Below are 20,921 nucleotides of genomic sequence, written 5' to 3'. Positions count from 1 at the left end.
GCGGATATGATAAAGGAGTTCAACTGGCAATCGTAAAAACAAGAGCGTATTTAGTTGCGAAGAGATCTTTTCACGAAATTTCAATCACCAATTTTCTCCACCGAATAATAAAATAAGTTGTTCACTTCCCTCTACATAGGGAGTAATGACCATCGTAATAAAATGAGAGAAATCGGAGCTCGCGCGGAAAGATTAGGTGTTCATTTTTAACACGCACTTTCCGAGAATGAACGGTGGAGAAATGGTCTGATCGTGACCCTATAAAAGGCTTGCAGAACACTTAAGTGGGAGTTACAGAGTAATCGTGTAAGCGTAGATGTCTCTAGAGAGCAGGAGCCCAAATGCAAACCTACAAAATGTAGCCAGCCGTCAGAACATGAAACCCGCCGATGAAATACATTTTTTTAAAACTATGTTTCATTTAGCGTTGGCTTGCAAATAGACATCAACTGATGAGATGCCCAATGAACGTGTGAAGATGAGCTCATGAAGGAGCTACAAAAATCAGATGACTCGGCGGCTACCAGAGGCAGGTCAGTCCCGTGAACTCGACAATCAAATCGACAAAACTAAATGTTTCTAAAGCCTACGCTACGTTAACAATTCAGGATTTGTGGAAACAGGAAAGATGGAGCAGACTTCGAACGTTGTCCTGGAGATCAGTTACAATTTTAAGAAGAAGATTCTGCTAACAGATTGCACGCATGAGGAAGTCATAGGCCTACAGATGTAGGAAGCACTAGGCAGGCAGTACGGAGTCGCCAGTGTTTAAGAAAACTGTAGTGCTTAGTAGACTTATGAGCAATTTAGAAGGATTTTATTCTAGCGTATCAGGTAATAACAGTCGAGGGGCTGAAAATAGTCTCTGTAAGGACTAGGGAATCAAAGTGGCTTGGGCAGTATTGATACACTCACGTCACTAATGTTTATTTTGTGCAGCGGTTTCGGTGATGCCTGTTTACAAGTTTTCGGAACTCCAACCTAGCAATCCTAGTACAAGTACTCCCGTAAGTGATTACTGATAGCTACTTACTCAAAACCAACCGCAGCAATCCATTAGTGAACAATATAAAAGAAGTAAATTGCGCTTGGACAACATTCTGATAATCATCGTAAAGAGAAGTATGAACTATTCTATAGGTGCTGTTTTTAATAGGCAACCAACAAAACTAAAATCTTTGACTGACAAATCCAAGACTGAAAAAGGTTTATCGTTGAACACTCCTTTTATTGCGTACTGAAAGCTTTTGCATTTCAGGGCCATTCGATGTAAAGCGTTACTTACACATACCGCCGACTTTTCAATTTTTTGTTTTTTGTCGGCAGTCAGAGAGTTATGTAATAACGTATTCCATGACCGAGTACCTTTGGATCGTATGGTCCCACGGTAATTGAAAAAAAAAAAAAATGCAAAAAGATCGCGGAAAGCGGTTTTTGACGAAATTCACGAATTTAAGATGTAAGAGCACACAAGAAGAGAGATATTCCTCGGTACTTGCTGAGAGAGTACCGTTGTGGATGGAAAATACGGATTTGTCTCTCTGCTTGGTTGCACTGCAAGAGAACAGTGCGTTTTCGAGGACAGAATTAGCGGAGTAGCCCCCGTGGCGTTGCCGCAGCGCTCCAAGTGGCAGCAGTAGCTGTAGTGCGTGGCGCGGACTTACCGCAACACCACAGTCCGTGTCGATGTGACGGAGAGCACAGCTCCAGCAGTTGACGAAAGGGGAGCCAGGAGCTCCAACGTGCGCTAATTGTGGTGGCAGGCACGTGGCGAGCTGGCGAGAAGCCGCCTCCGACGAGCAGCTGTGGGCGACCTCAGGGCAGAGGGACGGCTGCGACACGGCATTCACGAGTTCCCTGCAAATAACGCGGCCACGTGCACAACAGTCGCAATCTACCAACAGTACTCTGTCAAAATTATTAAAATTTTATATGCGATCCCCTCGCAAATAAATCAGAAGCACTCTGTGCTAAGCACTGATGCAAACAACTTCTTATGATTATACTTTATACAAAAACCTCTATAGCGTGTTTCGCAATTCATATTACACACTTCCAGAGGTTGAAGAGGGGACTTAGTAGACCAAGTTTTACACAGGAACCCATGTCCGGAAACGCCATCCAACCACGCTATTGAGCTGACGCCTGTAAATGTATGTACGTACAGAGTGATTCCATTATGATGATACGAACTTTCGAGGATGATGGCGGAGGATAAATGTATCAATCTGAGGTAAGGGTCCCTGTACCGGAAACGAACGAGTCTAAATTATAAGCGAAAACCGTTCTGATACCTCTGACAGTGGAATACATGAACCAGTGCCGTTGTTGCTAAGACTGTAGGCAGGCAACTTTCAGAGATGGCAGTATGGACCAAACCAAGAAAAAATATCTAGTAAACGTGGGCTCTAAAATGCATATCTGAGTAACTATGAACACTTCTTCATGAGAGCAGATGTGTTTCACACTAGCAAAGAGGAAGAGCTCATAGCTTCTCAGGTATGCAATTTAGTGCCCATGTTTACTGGACATAATTTCTTGTCTTCGTCCATGCTGCCACCTCTGAAAGTTGCATACCAAAATTCTTAACAACAGCAGAGGTATCAGAATGATTTTCACTTGCAACATTCGACTCATTCATTTCCGCACCAGGGACCCTTACCTCAAATTTTACATTTATCCATATCCATCATCCTTCAAAATTTGTAACATCATCACGGAATCACCCTGTATATAGATACATTTACAGGAGCCGGCATCTATAACACTGACGCTCTGTAGCGTCGTTGGATGACGTTTCCGGACATGGGTGCCTACGTAAACCCTGATCTACTCGGTTCCCTATACAACGTCTAGAAGTGAGTAACACGAATTACGAAACACCCTATATATATATATATATATATATATATATATATATATATATATATATATCATAAACTACTGTAGGGATTTTTATGCGGTTTTACTAATACATAGACTGATTCATCACTCAGGTACATTACTGCTACACCAGAGAAGTCGTCCGGCCGTAGATAGTTAATGACATCCATGCGACGCAGGGGCGGGATCCTGTTTCTATATGTTTCATTGTTATCATTGTGCTAAAATCTTAGGCACCGGTGGCACGTTAAATATGCGAGGTGGGGGAAAATTATTCTTTTGGGGGGAGGGAGGGAGGGAGGGAGGGAGGAGGAGGAGGAGGAGGAGGAGGAGAGACTGTGGAAAACAATGATTTCCCTCCCCCCCCCAAAAAAAGGTAAACCATACCTAGACCTGTGTCTTTTGATTAGCTAAAATTATTTTAAGTGCGAACGTGCAAGGTTTTTTAAGGGGAAAATGCTAGTAATTGCGTACCTACTGTGTCTGTGTCTAATTTAAACAGTTACTTAGACGTATCGCAGCGTATTTTGACCAGACGGTAATGACAATCAAACACAAGAGAGATCAGTAGGCCATTGCATGCCATAATCTGAGAACAGAAAGTAGGAGGATACGATATTGTATTGCCTATGTTATTCTGATTACGATGCAAAGTTCCTTTGGACGTGCATGCATGTCCAAAGGAACTTTGCATCGTAATCAGAAACAGGTGTGGCGACTGCAGCTGTTATGAAATACGTCAAAGTCGCTCTGTGTGAGGCGCCTTGCCACGGTTCGCGCAGGGTCCGCCGTCGGAGGTTCGAGTCCTCCCTCGGGCATAGGTATGTGTGTGTTGTGCTCAGCGTAAGTTAGATTAAGTAGTGCGTAAGTCTCGGGACCAATGCCCTCTGCAGTTTGGACCCATAGGAACTTAGCAAAAAGAAGTACATTAAATGTATTCGCAATTGCGAATAATGACAACCATCAGCTGTAGAATGGAACGAAGACAATGAAAATTTGTGCAGGACCCGGACTGGAACCCTGATTTTCCGCTTATTGCGAGAGTTCGCCTTACCCTTTTTTTTTTGTTTACACGATAAATCAGTCTAATCTAAAAGCCGTAAATTCAACTAAATACCTAGGTATCATAGTTACGAACAACTTAACTTGGAAGCAACATATAGAAAATATTGTGGGGAAGTCTAACCAAAGACTGCGCCTTGTTGGCAGGACACTTGGAAATGTAACAGATCAACTAAGGAGACTGCCTACACTACGCTTGTCCGTCCTCTTTTAGAATACAACTGCGCGGTGTGGGATCCTTACCAGATAGGACTGACGGAGTACATCGACAAAGTTCAAAGAAGGGCAGCAAGTTTTGTATTATAGCGAAATATGGTGGGCTGGACATCATTAAAAGAAACGAGTTTTTCGTTGCGACGGAATCTTCTCACGAAGTTCCAATTACCAACTTTCTCCTCCGAATGCGAAAATATTTCGTTGACACCAACCTACATAATGAGAAACGATCACCACGATAAAGTAAGGGAAATCAGAGCTCGTACGGAAAGATACAGGTGTCCGTTCTTTCCGCGCGCTATATGAGATTGGAATAGTAGAGAATTGTGAAGGTGGTTCGATGAACCCTCTGCCAGGCAATTAAATGTGATTTGCAGAGTACTGGCGTAGATGTAGACGTACGCATAAAATATTTGCCGAAAGCCTTTATTTTCGCTTTCTGCTCTACGATCAGGGAGGGCAATAGGCACCTGTTTTTACTTTTATTTTTGTGAGATGTTTTCTTCTACACGGAAACAATTGCAGCCTAGTGACAGCTTCAAGTTGGTCTTCTCGACGAAATGGATTCCACTGAGTCCATAATCGTGTCCTGGTTGTCCTCTGCGTCGTTTACCAGATTTAGTTTATTATTTCGGCTTCTTGTAACTTGGAGCGCGCCACTCGCCCGACGTACTCTTGAAGCTGCATCGTCGTTGTTCCATATAATGACGCTGGTTCTCTTCTACTTCTCTTTCGTTTTTTGAAGAATTAAACTTAAACAGAAATGGTGGTTTCAGGCATGGCTGTTGGCTTATAGCTAAATGTGCCCTTACATTTCTCCAGAACACAAAACATATTCTAAAGGCACTAACCGAGCGCCGTGCACTCATAAATAAACTTTCTGAAAATTGGAACAAAAATGTTATGTGAATATAAAGAACCTTGAGGATACATCTCTTCCTTTTAGGATAAGGATGCATATCTTAAATCAAATTCTTTCCGTAGTGCGAAAAGAGACGACTACATACGTAGACGGCGGTCTTTGCTGTGTTCAAAACTACTGGCAAATAGCCACCCATCTTGGATACCCATTTTTTTCCTTTTTTTTGCTGGGAAATTTTCGTGTACTCTTGCATGAGATCGTATTGAAATTCGAATAGAGGTTTGCTCTTCCTAGCCAAGCAGAACTGTACGAACTTACCCATTAACCAGTAGGGTGAAAGTCGTTGTTTCTGATTTGGATAAGGCCACCTTGTGGAAGCCTGCAGTTGTTCCAGAGCTATATTGTTATCAATCTTGCGGTTCATGATGACCATACCTCGTTAGCAGCGCCACAAGTAAAGGGGTGAAGTAGAGTATCAGTCTGCTGACAGTCCAAGCATTGGTCGGTAGTTACACTACTGGCCATTAAAATTGTTACACCAAGAAGAAATGCAGATGATAAACGGGTATTCATTGGACAAATATATTATACTAGAACTGACATGTGATTACATTTTCACGCAATTTGGGTGCATAGATCCTGAGAAATCAGTACCCTGAGCAACCACCTCTGACCGTAATAACGGCCTTGATACGCCCGGGCATTGAGTCAAACAGAGCTTGGATGGTGTGTACAGGTACACCTGCCCATGCAGCTTCAACACGATACCACAGTTCATCAAGAGTAGCGACTGGCGTATTGTGACGAGCCAGTTGCTCGGCCACCATTGACCAGACGTTTTCAATTGGTGAGAGATCTGGAGAATGTGCTGGCCAGGGCAGCAGTCGAACATTTTCTGTATCCAGAAAGGCGCGTACAGGTACTGCAACATGCGGTCGTGTATTATCCTGCTGAAATGTAGGGTTTCGCAGGGATCGAATGAAGGGTAGGACCACGGGTCGTAACACATCTGAGATGTAACGTCCACTGTTCAAAGTGCCGTCAGTGTGAATAAGAGGTGACCGAGATGTGTAACCAATGGCAGCCCATACCATCACGCTGGGTGATACGCCAGTATGGCGATGACAAAGACACGCTTCCAATGTGCGTTCACCACGATGGCGCCAAACACGGATGCAACCATCATTATGCTGTAAACAGAACCTGGATTCATCCGAAAAAATGACGTTTTGCCATTCGTGCACCCAGGTTCGTCGTTGAGTACACCATCGCAGGCACTCCTGTCTGTGATGCAGCGTCAAGGGTAACCGCAGCCATGGTCTCCGAGCTGATAGTCCATGCTGCTGCAAACGTCTTCGAACTGTTCGTGCAGATGGTTGTTGTCTTGAAAACGTCCCCATCTGTTGACTCAGGGCTTGAGACGTGGCTGCAAGATCCGTTACAGCCATGCGGATAAGATGCCTGTCATCTCGACTGCTAGTGATACGAGGCCGTTGGGATCCAGCACGGCGTTCCGTATTACACTACTGAACCCACCGATTCCATATTCTGCTAACAGTCATTGGATCTCGACCAACGCGAGCAGCAGTGTCGCGATACGATAAACCGCAATCGCGATAGGCTACAATCCGACCTTTATCGAAGTCGGAAACGTGATGGTACGCATCTCTCCTCCTTACATGAGGCATCACAACAACGTTTCACCAGGCAACGCCGGTCAACTGCTGTTTGTGTATGAGAAATCGGTTGGAAACTTTCCTCATGTCAGCACGTTGTACGTGTCGCCACCGGCGCCAACCTTGTGTGAATGCTCTGAAAAGCTAATCATTTGTATATCACAGCATCTTCTTCCTGTCGGTTGCATTTCGCGTCTGTAGCACGTCATCTTCGTGGTGTAGCAATTTTAATGGCCAGTGGTGTAATAAGCCGATCTTGAAGAGACGCTCTTTTGTGCTTATGGTGTTGTATAAAGCGCAATACCACGTAGCTCTTACATGTGATGGTAAGGTTGTAACATGAATGTTTGGCCAAACTCTACTCCAAGTGATTGTGGGGAATTTCTTCGCTAATTTGCTTATACACTTATCTTTCGTAAGTATTTTATAAACTTCCCGGCTTGTGTAGTTGCCCTTTGTCTGATGTAGCTGTTCTCAATAATATATGTTTTAATATGCGACAACCTAGAATTATTTATATGGCAGACCATAACTGGCACCCTGTTGTCTGGAGAAGATGGTTCAAATGGCTCTAAGCACCATGGGATTTAACGTCTGACGTCATCAATACCCTAGACTTAGATCTACTTAAACCTAACTACCCAAGGACATCACACACATCCGTGCCCGAGGCAGGATTCGAACCCGCGACCATAGCAGCAGCGCGGTTCGGGACTGAAGCGACTAGAACCACTCGGCCACAGCGGCCGGCTCTAGAGGAGACACTGCGTTCACAACGTTAAGGTGTGAGATTTCCATCACCTGCTGCTAGAGCCTTTGCCGTCCGAGATATCAACAGAGCTCTGCATTTGTCTCTAACGTTGGTGAGACCTAAACCATCTCTCGTTTCAGGTAGAGTCACGGTTTGATAATCAACCCTACGGATTCTCCCTCTCCATATGAACCACGCTACAGCTGATTCAATTCGTTTCCCTATTGGTGAAGGCACAGGGAAAATACTTGCGAGGTAGTAAACCTTAGGAAGTGTAGCTACATTTATCGGCGTGATTTTTTGTATCATATCTAGAGAACGGGTGGAATTCTCTCGTAATACCACTCGGAGACTGTTGAGCTTCATTTCCCAATTCCAGACCGCTGTCTTGACAGGACATTTGCTAAACCGTATCCCCAGAAGTTTGGTTGCATCTTCTTGTTCAACTGGTCCTGTTTCAACTAATCCAGTCCCTCTGCCTAACTGTAAAATGCTAGATTTACTTACATTCATTTTAGCTCCAAAACAAGAACTATATGTCTGACTCACGTCCTGTATCTTCATAACATCAGTCGGATCAGTCACATATACGGCTAGGTCATCAGCGTAACATTTACAGACATATTTGTTGCCTCCAATTTCAATGCCAGGGAGTTTGACAAGTAATGATCATAGAAGAGGCTAGATTGATAACGAGAACAGCAGCATCGAGAGGGAGCAGCCCTGTCGTATCGACGCTAAGACGGGAATTCTTGCTGTGCCTTGTCCATTGACAAGAATTCTTGAAGTTGCATGAGTGTATAATCTCCTTAAGATATTGGAAAATCATGACTTAATTCCCATTTTCTACATGACACGTAGCAGGTGGTTGTGACACAGCCTGTCAAATGCTTTGTCCATGGATGACGACATGATGGCCACTCTGCAGTTGGACGCCGAGGCGACAGCCGTTCAATTCCGGTATTCCCCCAGCGCTTGTTGAATTGTCTGCCTTAGGACGATACACGGCTGATATTGACAGATGAGGCGACCAGCAATGACGTTCAATCGACGAAGCAATACCCTAGCAACTGTCTTGTAGTCAGCGTTTAGGAACGATACAGGACACATGGTTTTCAAATCATTAGTACGTCCTCTTTTAGGAACCAACTCTATAAGCCCTTCTAAAAACTCACAGGGAATAGTGGCAGGCGTATGTATTTCGTTGAGCGCTGCAGTCAACGTACTACCGATTAAATTCCAGTACTTTAGGTAAAACTCTACTGATGACCCATAGCGTCCAGGGGATTTGTTCCTCTGGCTTCCTTTCAACGCTTCGTACAGTTCTTCTGTAGTGATATGGGCTTCCAGTTCTGCGTTTCTGCATCCGTTAGAGTCGGGTCAACGCTGTTTAAAAAGGCCTCACAATTGTCATTGTCCTTAGTGTCCCCTTCAGCTTACAGTCTCATGAAATAATCATGGGCAAACTTTTTGATGTCCTGTTGGTGGATAAGTTGGCTTTGATCATCATTTTGGGGAGAACTTATGTGCAGTCGGCGTCCAACTGTCAACTGTGTGTGAATTCCTAAGGGACCAAACTGCTAAGGTCATCGGTCCCTAGACTTACACACTACTTAAACTAACGTGTGTTAAGAACAACACACACACCCCTGCCCGAGGGAGGACTCGAATCTCCGGCGGGAGGGGCCGCGCAGTCCGTAACATGGCGCCTCAAACCGCACGGCCACTCCGCGCGGCAGTCGGCGTCCTCTATTCAATTAGACCAGAAGGTGGAAAAGCATAGTTTCTTCAGCCTCAATGCCGCTAATGTCTATCGATCTTATTTTAACGCCCTTTATTTTCTGGCGTTTCAGAGCGGTTATTTTGGCCTTGATCCGTTTTATTCTCATGGTGTGACGTGGTACATTGGCGGTATCAGCGCTTAGTTCCCTTAGGCACTGGAAGTAGAATTTCACTTTGTGTCTTTCCCACTGTTTCTTTTCAAAAGTGTTGCGTTTGAGTAAAAATCGCTTTTTTAGGTTTTGCATGCGTTACCTACCATTCCAGTTTAGTTCTGTAGCGCCGTATATTCCTTAAGCACAATTTTCCAACCTCGCTTTAACTCGTGCTCAAGCCCAGTGTCCATCAGGCTAGAGGTACTGAATTACCAGACACCCCTACCCCTAAATGTCTTTTTCCTGGGCATGTTAATCATAGCCACAATAGCCAAATGGTCAAAAAAACTGACTAGATAAGTTTCTATGCTCAGAACACTACTTTTTAGGCGACGAGAGATGTAGATTCGGTCTATCCTACTCATGGAATGGCTAGTAATATAAGTGAACCCTCGGTTCGCTCTTGGCTGGCTGTGTCAAATGTCGATGAGGTGCAATCCTTTCACTAAGTCTCCCAGTTCCAGGCATATTTTGGAATTTGGCTTTTGGTCAGCGGCGAAAAGAACGCAGTTGAAATTACCAGCAAGGATGGTGTTGTCGTTCGCGGGATTGGTTAAGTCCACTTTACTTTCCTGAAGGAAGGTAAATCTATCCAGTCTGGCTTGCGAACTGGACGGAGCGTAAATATTAATAAGGTGAGCTGTGTCTGTTTCGACAGAAATTCCTCTTCCACTCGTTAATTTTTAACAGCTCTAGATATACGAGTAATCCCGTCGTTGAATAACGGGGCAGTGCCGCTTTCACGGCCTCTACTGAGGATATCATTGTATCCTGCGATATGTTCCACTCTGTCAGTACACACTTCTTGCAACATGGCTATGTCTATATCGAAAGCATATATAAAACCATGCAGGCATTCACTTTTAGTCAAACTAGTGATTCTGTTAATGTTAACTGTAGTTGTGCTATACGTCTGTAAATCACTGCTACTACACATTTCTGTCAGGCTTCGATTAACAGCTGTGTGTTAATAGAAGTGTCTTCTATGTCTGCATCAATCTCACCGAGCCTCAATGTATCGCGACCACCACTATGTGTTGCTGGCGGATTACACTCTTCCATATCTTCAATGCTAAGGTGTTGTGTGGTGTTACAGGCACGTCCATACTGTTAGGAGCGAGATTGTCAGTAGACCATCACTATGTTCTGTGCCAAAAAACGCGGATTCGTTGCTTTGCGGTTTGCTATGAATCGTTTCTCCAGAGACGGTAGATTTAGCGTCTGCTGCTTGCGATGTGGGGCCTCGTGTTGAGTCTCTCTCCTCCGATTCTTCGTGCCTGGTCTTCAGATGTTGCTGAAATTGCTTGCTTTTGAATACCGCCTTCCTTATCCCCCTCCTATGCCCTTAGATGGGTGGCTTGCCGTGGTTCTTTTTTCCCCTTCGGTGCGTCTGTTGGTTGGTTGTTCGTATTTGCTGCACCTTTTTGAATCATTATGGTGTTTGTGGATTCCTCTAATTTTGCTGTTCCTCGATCCGACAGTAGGCCCCTACCGCCGTCAGTAACTTCTTCAAGATTTGTTGATGTTCTTCCTGGCTGTCCCATGGCATGTCATGTAGTTTGTCATACCTGCTTCGCTTTTTCTCTCAAGGTGGGCGCAATTTTTTCAGCTTCGTGATGGGCACTCCTGCGTTTTCTATTTTCGTTTTCGTTGGCGGAGCTTGCTCGTGTTTCGTCGTTTGTCATCTGGGCTTTAATCTCATTTGAAGACTATTTCTCGTTATTCGGAGCTACGGTCGTGCCATCGTTGTTTGAGCTGTTGTGTACAATGTCTGCCCCGCTGCCTCATTTAGTGTCACTGGGATGAGCTGTAGCTGTATCTTCTAGAGTTTCTTCTGCACTGGTCGTTCCCATTCGTACGTCCTCTTCGACGTGGCCCGTAGTATTCTCAATAACTACCTCTGATATCGTAGCTGGCGTTCCACAAGCTGCTGCGACGTATGTTATCGGTAGCTGTGACATAGGGGGTGGAACAGGTCCGGTAGTTTTGTCACTCGGCGCTGCAGACACTGAGGGCGTACGTATCCTGTGGAATCACATTCAGCGCACGTTCCTGGCTACCCCTCATAAATAACAATAGCCGTATATCCACAGACGTTAGTATATGAGGGAATATGCTTTATCATGTCAATTTTAATCTGTCGCACATCATTTAAGACTGGGGATTTATGTGCACCGGACCACTTCTCAGCAGTGTTGCTTAGAATTGTGCCACAAGGCTTCAACACTGCATTAATCTGCTCTGATGTTACGTCAGACGGTAGTTCGAAAACTCTAATACTTCTTCTTTACTATGAAAAACAGTCTTGATCACAAATTATTTATTCCGGTGACCGGTTTCGACCACAACTGTGGTCATCTTCAGACCAATGAGTAAGTGATTTACCACCAGAAGGAGGTTCTTACTCATTGGTCTGAAGATGACCACAGCTGTGGTCGAAACCCGTCACCGAATAAATAATTTGTGATCAAGACTGTTTTTGATAGTAAATATTTGTAACAACATTGATCACTGTTCACTCCCACAATGTATTCAAAAGTAATCTAATACTTCTGATTCCAAGTCCAGCGTGAGTTACTTAACATTACCGACACTGCCATCGGAATGTTTGAACTTTAGGTTGTTCCCATATAATTCTACAATTTGGTCACATTTTTCGGGATTCTTTAACTTAAAATAGACGGTACTACTTCTGATCGACATATGAATTCCAATTATATCCTCAGCTGTTAACTACTTTTTCCAGAATGTCCTCAACTTCAAACGATTTAGGTCCTGCATAGTTATTGTCAGACAAACTTGAAAGTGCCTTTCCTTACAGGTTCTGCCATTAGAAGTCCAATCTGCTCCGAGCTATTAAGTTACGGCCGCTAGCAGTGTAGATGTAAACACGACTCACTTCCGCACGCCACGGCCGCCGAGCGCCGACTATCCGTCCACGACTCACGGCCATACCCAAACTCCCATATGTCGTCACCCATGCGTCTACGACCTGGACTCGTACATACATTATGTATAATCCTGTACAGTTCAGACGTTATACTTTGAAAGTCGCTTGCCCGTTGTCGGCAGAGAAATTCGATATTGCTGTGTCTGTGTTACTCTGATTACGACGCAAAGTTCCTTCGGACATGCGTGACCTGTACGGGAATATATATAATGGGGTACGAGTCCAGGTCGTAGACGCACGGTTGACGACATATGGAAGTCTCCTCTGGCTGTGAGTCGATCACGGATAGCCAAATGGTAACGCGGCCGCTTGCGATAAGAGGGAAAACCGGGTACGGATCCCGGTCCGCACAAATTTTCATTGTCATCATTACCTTCTGTAGCTCATGGTTGTCATTATTCGCAATTGCGAATACATTAAATGATATAGAAGGTGTTCAAGCCTCAACAAACAGTCAATATGGATCATAGTTGGGCGATGTAAATGTAAATATCCGCATGTTTCTGTTATCACTTCATTAACTTTCTTTATCCAAGTACGATTCCATCGGAACAACAAACACCACCTGAGCAAAAGTATCTGGACACCCGTATGTAATGCGAAATAGACCACTAGACGTCACGAGAGGCGGACGCGCAGAATAAGATGGTTCAAATGCCTCTGAGCACTATGCGACTTAACTTCTGAGATCATCAGTCGCCTAGAACTTAGAACTACTTAAACCTAACTAACCTAAGGACATCACACACATCCATGCCCGAGGCAGGATTCGAACCTGCGACCGTAGCGGTCGCTCGGCTCCAGACTGTAGCGCCCAGAACCGCACGGCCACTCCGGCCGGCTCCAGAATAGGAGGTGGTGAGTATTGTGTTGGCCGTAAAGAAGGTGGAACAGGAGGGCATAGTGACTTCAGACGTGGGCTAGTCATTGGATGTCGTCTGAGTAACAAATACATCTAGGACATTTCAAAGTTCCTGAAGCTGCCAAAGCGACTGTTTGTGATGTGATGTAAAGTGTAAGCGCGAAGGGACAGCCATAGCTAAACCAACCGGACAGACCTCATATATTGACATACAGGACCGTCGAGCACTGCGGAAGATCGTTGTAAAAGACAGTGTGAAATTAGCAGAAAGGTTACTCGTGAATTCCAAAGTGCTACCAGCAATCCAGCTATCACAATGACTCCGCGTAGGAAATTAAAAAGAACAGTGTACAATGGTCGACCATCAGCTCATAAGCCACACATTTCTGTAGTCAGTGCTAAGCAACAGTTGAGCTGGTGTATAGAGCGACGTCACTGGCAAGCGGATGATTTGGAGTGAAGAAACGCTCTACAACGTGTGGCGATCCGACGGAAGGGTTTGGGTTTGGCGAACGTTCGGAGAACTTTACCTGCCGTTTGTAGCGCCATCAGTGAAGTATGGGGGAGCTGATGTTACGGTATGGGAGTGTTTTTCACGGTTGTGATGTGTTCGCCTTATTGCGCTTAAGAACCGTCTAGATGCAGAATGATGTGTACGTATTTCACAGCATTGTACTGCGTACAGCAGAGGAACAGTTCGGAGACTATGACTGACTGTATCAGCGTAACATTGCATCCTGTCATAAAGCAACGTCTTTGAGGCACAGAAACGTTGCTGAAATGGTCTGATCTGCCCACAGTTGCGGCCTGAACGCAGCGGAACATCTTCGGGATGATTTAAAAGGTCGAGCTCCAGATCTCAGCGTCCAACTTCAACCCCTCTCCTGCTTTCGGCTCTTGGAGAACAGTGGGCTTCCATTCCTACACAGACAGCACTGGGGGTGGCTCCAAGAGAGTTCAAGCCGTAATAAAGGCGAAGGGTGGACACACATTAATATCTACTAAAACGTGTGTGGATATATTTGATTAGATAGTGAATGTACTACTCAGAAAAAATGTCTTGCACAGTTTGTCTTTTTGCTGTCACATGCCTCTTTCTCAGTATTCTTCTGACCACAGGGAGTCACTACCTATAGCCATCTGTGTAATGGAGGTACAAGTAAACAGGCGTGCTCAGTGCAATTCAGCAGAGAGCACTGTGTCTGTAATTGCAATGGGGCAATGTGGATTGAATGCAATATTAATCTCTCATCATTCCTTGAGGGGCAAGCTTCATCTTCCGCACAGCACGTTTTCCACCGAAGTCGTGTGTAACACAACGACCTCCTTCAACTATTCAGCCACTATAGTGAGACAAAAAGCTTTGAAGTCCTGCCTCGTATTCGTTGCTCGCCGTCAAAGTCACCCACAGAGAAATTAGGGCCCGTGGGTACCACGAGAAGAACGCAACAACAGACTTACACATTGCCATCTTGGACACAACTGGTAGGGCTCAGACGACCCGGACAGTACGCTATAGCCTCCGTGCTGTCAGTCTGGCGTCTGCGCGTCCATCATTACAAGCAACAGTACCTCCCCCCCCCCTCTCCCGAGCACTGTGGTTCCTGAAGAAGGTGCGCAAGGGAACTCCTGGAATGGAAACTAGGTCAGTGGCGCTGGCTCCTCGTCACCGAACAGTGCAACAGTGCACGATTTTTGTGACGTTTGTTGACCGTCGCATGAAAGTGTGGAGGCGGCCAGGTACCAATGCACGCAACCAACATGCAGGGAGGTGGGTCGGCCATGTTTTGGGTAAGTATCGTTTACGGATGTCGGATTGCTACCATCGCTATCCAGGATAATTTGAGGATCGCACAGTACTGGGACAGGATCTTCCAACTTATTGTCCAACCCTACAGTCGATGGGGTTCTTTTCTGAAGACTATAATACACGATCGTGACAACATGTTCCTCCAGAAGGCAGTAACAATGGTCTGCGGTATCTGGTGGCAGGAAAGTGACATTACGGTTGGGACAAGCTGAAACTCGCATACGCCCTCCACACACACTGGTTGACCTAGGGATCACCTAAGAAGAGTGGTCCCACCAGCAAGTTGTGCACATGACGTCAATATGGATCCAAGAATATTGCAATGCACACAGTGGAGCTACATGATTGGTTTCATGGATACGCAAAGACATACATTTTCGAACAGACTACATTTATTTTGGGTATTGTTTTATTTATTTTTTTCACTATGAACCTACTTTATGGTTTCATAAAGCTTATTTTGCATTATCTGCTCCCGTTATATCTGAACCCACACACGTTCCTAGAGGTGCAGGTGGTGTAACTGTTTTGAGCAATTTAGTATCCGACGATCTGTCCACGAAATGTTTCGACCAGCTCTATGTAACTCTTGTACCGCTTTAGTTTGGATGCAGCCTACTGAAACGGTCAACATGATATGCATCATTACTTCCAGAGAGATACGGCCTTAGTCGTACGGTGAGTGTGGACTGGATGTTATACGATGATTGTCACAATGGAGTTTATACAGCAACAAGACTGAGGCAGAAAAACAGGAAATACGCAGAATCGGCAGTAGGACATACGGTTTCATTATGCTGTTACAGAGGTATCTAAATAAGAAGAAACTAGTGGAAAACAGAATCAAAATGGGAGAAAAACAACAGTAAAAATACTGATATTTGCTGGTCATTCTTTTTTCTCCGGAAAATGGAACGAACAAGCGTAGGTCTCTCGCTGTGGAAAAAAGAGTTCATTCGTTGCAACATTTAAATGGTCGTCTCGGTCGCCAACGTAATACGAGAAACTCCTGTAGCAAAAAGTTGAAGGCCAGATAAGAGCTTCGGATATGTGACAGAAGCACCACATTAATAAATTTTAAAATCTCATCCTAGATGAGATTTGTGTAGTAGGTATTTACACTATATCGACGAAAGAAACAAATAGGCGCACACGGATCATCTCCATTCATTCTTAGACTTACGAATTTTTTTCTGCATCACGATGGTCAGCCTCGTTTCGATTCGCGAGTCGAGGTTAGGCTCTACTAATACGAGTGTTGAAATTACGCTTATTGCAACTCACAAAATTTCACAAATCCTGTAACTAGAAGGAAAGATAAGATCCCACATAACGTTTCTCCTTACTCTCCTAAGGTGTCCCAAAGAACTACTTAGAAGCTCTGGAGAGGTTAGTCTTCGGATAATACTTAAAATTTAAGAATCAGTCATTTCAGTCTCTAGATCCGCCGGTCCCTTCACATTCTTCAAGGCCCATGTTATCCAGCAACCGATGGTCACCACCATAAAGGGTGATCCTTACTACCGAATGAAGACCTCCGAAGCGGCATAGATGAAGCTGAGACAAGGAATTTATTATGAGACGCACGGGGCCGCAAATGTCCGGAAACACCCCAAAAGTGGACGACAAATGTTGAGCACGTGACATCAAACGACGTACCTCGCCGCACTAGCAGCGATTGGGGTTGTCGATCCTACACTCGGCGTTAGGGGCAGTGCTACACATCGCACCGCTAATCTACTGTGTTTCCGAACAGCTTTTGTAAATATCACTTGGCCGCGCGGTCTGGGGCGGTTCTGTCACGGTTCGCGCGGCTCCCCCCGTCAGTGGTTCGAGTCCTCTCTCGGGCATGAGTGTGTGTGTGTGTGTGTGTTGTCCTTAGGGTAAGTTAATTTAAATTAGATTAAGTAGTAGTGTGTAAGCCTAGGGACCGATGACCTCAGCAGTTTGGTCCTATAGGTCCCTACCACAACTTAAAAAAAAAAAAATCTCATCTGTTGTAAATTCAGAAGTTACAAAACTGTTGTCCTCGCTGTAACCAAGCAGAAGCTGTTCTTATTTTGTGTTACTTTCCTTTCGAACCTCATTTTTGTTTACAGTTATTTGGTAAAGGGCACGTAGACAATTTACTGGTAGCGACGCAGTTCGGAAGCATTTACCCGGTACTTATTTACTTGTGACGCAATGTGGTAGGTTTTTGTTGTATAGTACTTTGCAGTTAACCAGTGGAGACCGCGAGATCGGTAAATAAAATAATGAATACTACCTCAGTGTAAAAACATAATTATCCAACGCAATGCAAAAAAAGTACTGCTTGCCAGACGGAACACTCGAACCCCGAGCGCCACGCGCTGAAGTCACTCATGAAGGGCAGGAGCCACGCCGAATACTTGACTTGGGTTGGGATGATCAGGTGCGACAGACCCATAGGCTCCACAGGCGCATGTGCGGTTGGGTACATCATCAGGTGACGTCACATATTCAACATTAATCATTCGCTTTTTTAGGTATTTTCCGACATTTGTGGCCCATGTGTCTTGTAATAAATTACTTATCTCAGCGTCCACCTGCTAAGGTGAGTGGTAACGCGTTTACCCACCATGCAGCGAGCCCGGCCTTAGATTCCCGGCTGGGTTGGATATTTTCTCCGCTCGGGGACTGGGCGTTGTGTTGTCCTCGTCATCATATCACCATCGCCGACACGCAAGTCGTGCAATGTGGCGTCGCCTGAAATAAGACTCGCAACCTGGCAGCCGAACTTCCCCGGATTGGACCTCCCGACCAGCTATGTTACACTATCATTCCCATTTTTCATTTGTCTCAGCGTCATCTACCTCGCTTCGGGTGGTTTTTAAACGCTAATCAGAATCACACTACATAAGTTAATCACCTAGGGTCATATCTATCTTCTGTCGTCTCATACCGACGCTTGCTTCCCCTTTCTCGGCCCCAGCCTCCTCACAAACCCGAAATACTTGCTCTTCGTTGTCTACCTCTTTTAATCTGACCGCCACAAGGCAGGCCAATCTTCTGTTGTGTGTTTTATCATCACGATTCGTGTATGTCTCATGTATCAAATTGTTTGCGCCTTATCTTGCATCTCCTTGCTGTCGAACGACCTCACTTGTGGGCGGAGGGGACGACACTAATAATTTATAGAATATAATGGCTATTATTTTTAGAGACCGATGACCTCAGCAGTTTGGTCCCTTAGGAATCCACACACAGTTGAACAGTTGAACTAATATTTCCGCTTCCTTTTTATTTTCATTTGTAATAGCCGCCCTTAATGTACTTAAATATAGTGAGACGCACACCGCGTCTGTAGAACAACCGTGCTTGCCAGGAGAAAGTGATTTGTGATGTTCCATCGATCATACTCTGTATGAGGCAACTTAACTAGGGACCTGTAACGTTCACTCACAGGGCTCCTTTTACAGAGTAAGTCCGTCCCCCCAAAAAACAGTATCTAAAGTGTTTTATCAAAAAAATCTAATGAGAGTTTACCCGAATGTTTGAGCAAATACCTTATGCTTTTCGAAGTAAGATAGTGCTGTGCAACAAATTGTTAACCGCCCAAACGGTGAAAGATTCTTGTCCGACAGTGCGCCATTCGCACGTGCGACGACATTCACCGAGTCTGTAAACGGAAAGTCCCGGCCACATTTCTACCGTTCAGCTTATCCGGGCACGTTGCGCGTGGCTTGGTGGGCGAAATTTCCGCCGCACGTGCCGCAGGCGCGTGTTTAGTGAAGCCCCTGATGAGCGAGGACGCTCTGCTGCCGTGCTTCCCGCAGCAGGCAAGCGCTCCCGCGTCTACTTCTTGCGTCGCGGAGACAAAAGGAAACACTCGACGCGGCTTCCTAGTTTAGTGGACGGATTAGCACATATTTTTGTGTACGAAGGCAGTGAGGGAAATTCTTGCACTGGCACAGAGATGGCGACGATGTCGATGAAATTTTTTGTTGTGTTGGTTCATGTTGTGCAACAACGTTAAGTCAGATTTCGACTTTATCTACACAGCAGTTTGCTTTATACTTTTTTTGGGGTAATCTTCTGATTTAATGGAAAAATTGTTATACTATGGTTTATAGCGTAGGGAATCCACAGTTGGTGACGTTCTTAGAAGGAGTCTGCGCCTCCATTTTTAACAATTAAGACACAGGCGCCTGAATTCAGACTCGGTAGTGTCTCCTGAAGGTAATCCTCATGAAGGACATTTCTAAAAACCTAGAAACATGTACTTAACGTCAGAAATTAGTTAATTCCGACAACAGACATAAGCCTGCATAGAATGTAGTGAAACGAGAGACAGGACATCCAACCACAGAATAGAATAATATCACTACTGAACTGAATGTAAGAGCTGCCAATAATGAGCCACAGCTAGCAAATAATCATTTCTTAAATAAAGTAGAAAGTACACAGACAAAGAGTTCTAGTGCAAAATCACAGCAGTTTGTTACAAAAGCAAACTCTCCTTCAAAAATTAAGAACATTATATATTCCCACAAAAGTAAAAGCTCATCTGGTTGTCATGATGTTTCCAATATAGTACTAAAGGTTTCTTCCATTATAATAAGCTCTGTCCTATCTGAAATATGTAATGCTTCGCTAACTCAAGGAATTTCTCCTGAGAGACTGAATTTGCCGTCGTCAAGCCCTTATTTAACAAAGGCGGAGGGAGTGGTGTCAATAACTACCGGTCTGTTTTACTGGTCACATATCCCAAAATTTTGGAGAAGGTGGTGTATTTCAGGAGTGTGTTTCATCTCAGCAACAATAATATCCTCTGCAAATCGAAATCTGGTTTTGAGAAGAGTTGCTCTACTGAGAATTATATTTACATGTTAACTCACCAATTTTATAAGCATTAAATAACAAAATAGCGCCGGTTGGTATTTTATGCGACCTAACTATGGCATTTCACTGTGTGAATCACAGTATTTTTCTAGATAAACTGAAGTTTTATGGAACTGAGGTCCAGTCAGCAAATGAATAATGTCATATTTTAACCAAAAGAATGCAGAATGTAGTCTGGGAACATTCTGACTCGGGAGAAATCACGTATGGGGTTCCCCAAGGCTAAATCTTAGGTCCGCTATTGTTCCCCGTGTATGTAAACGATCTTCCGTTTAATACACAACAAGCAGAATTAGTTCTTTTTGAATATGACACTAGTATTGCAGTCAATCAAAGCATACGTACAGCAACAGAATAAATGGTAAACAAACTTCTTAGAAGTTTCATTGACGGTTTTTCTGCCAATGGTCCCACCCTCAATTTTAAAAAGACACGAAGTTTTCAGTTATGTACATCTAGGGGTACTACGCCAGTGATAAGTATAATATATGGCGAGGAAATAATAAATAGGGTGGAAACTTCAAAATTCTTAGGTTCCCATATTAATGAGAACTTAAACTGGATAAAGCACATTTTGGAACTTCCAGAACAACTTAGTTCAGCCACATTTGCACTTAGAATCGTTTCAGATCTTGGAGAGAGAAATCAGTAAGCTGACATATTTTGCGTATTTTCATTTAATAATATCATACAGAATAATGTTCTGGGATAAATCATATTTACGAAATAAAGTATTCATGACTTGATGTAAGAATAATGTGTGGTGCTCACCCACGTTGATCTTGTAGAAATCGATTTAAGGAGTTGTGCATTCTGACTACCGCTTCACAGCATATTTATTCCCTCATGAAGTTTGTTTAAATAATCCATTGCAGTTCAAAAGGAACAATGATGTACATAATTACAATACCAGAAGGGAATATGACATTACTTGCTTCACATTTATGTTATCTTTAGCACAAAAAGGGATGCGAAATGCCGCAAATAAAAGTTGTGATAACTTCCCGAGTGATACATATCTGCCGGCCGGGGTGGCCAAGCGGTTCTAGGCT

The 20,921-nt window shown here is 44.3% G+C and overlaps 1 protein-coding gene across 1 annotated transcript in view; it reads right to left on the bottom strand.

Annotated features, from left to right (window-relative positions):
* The window catches only part of LOC124723156, a 205,431-nt gene that overhangs the window by 171,228 nt on the left and 13,282 nt on the right, over nucleotides 1-20,921 (bottom strand). Inside the window, exon 2 of the mRNA XM_047248346.1 lies at nucleotides 1,665-1,857. Within this exon, the coding sequence (XP_047104302.1) occupies nucleotides 1,665-1,857 (193 nt within the window). The remainder of the gene's footprint in view (nucleotides 1-1,664; nucleotides 1,858-20,921) is intronic.

Source organism: Schistocerca piceifrons, chromosome X, assembly GCF_021461385.2.
Source record: "Schistocerca piceifrons isolate TAMUIC-IGC-003096 chromosome X, iqSchPice1.1, whole genome shotgun sequence".
NCBI lineage: Eukaryota > Metazoa > Arthropoda > Insecta > Orthoptera > Acrididae > Schistocerca > Schistocerca piceifrons.
Note: the sequence above shows the minus strand (reverse complement) of the source record. Positions and strands in the feature narration are given on the sequence as shown.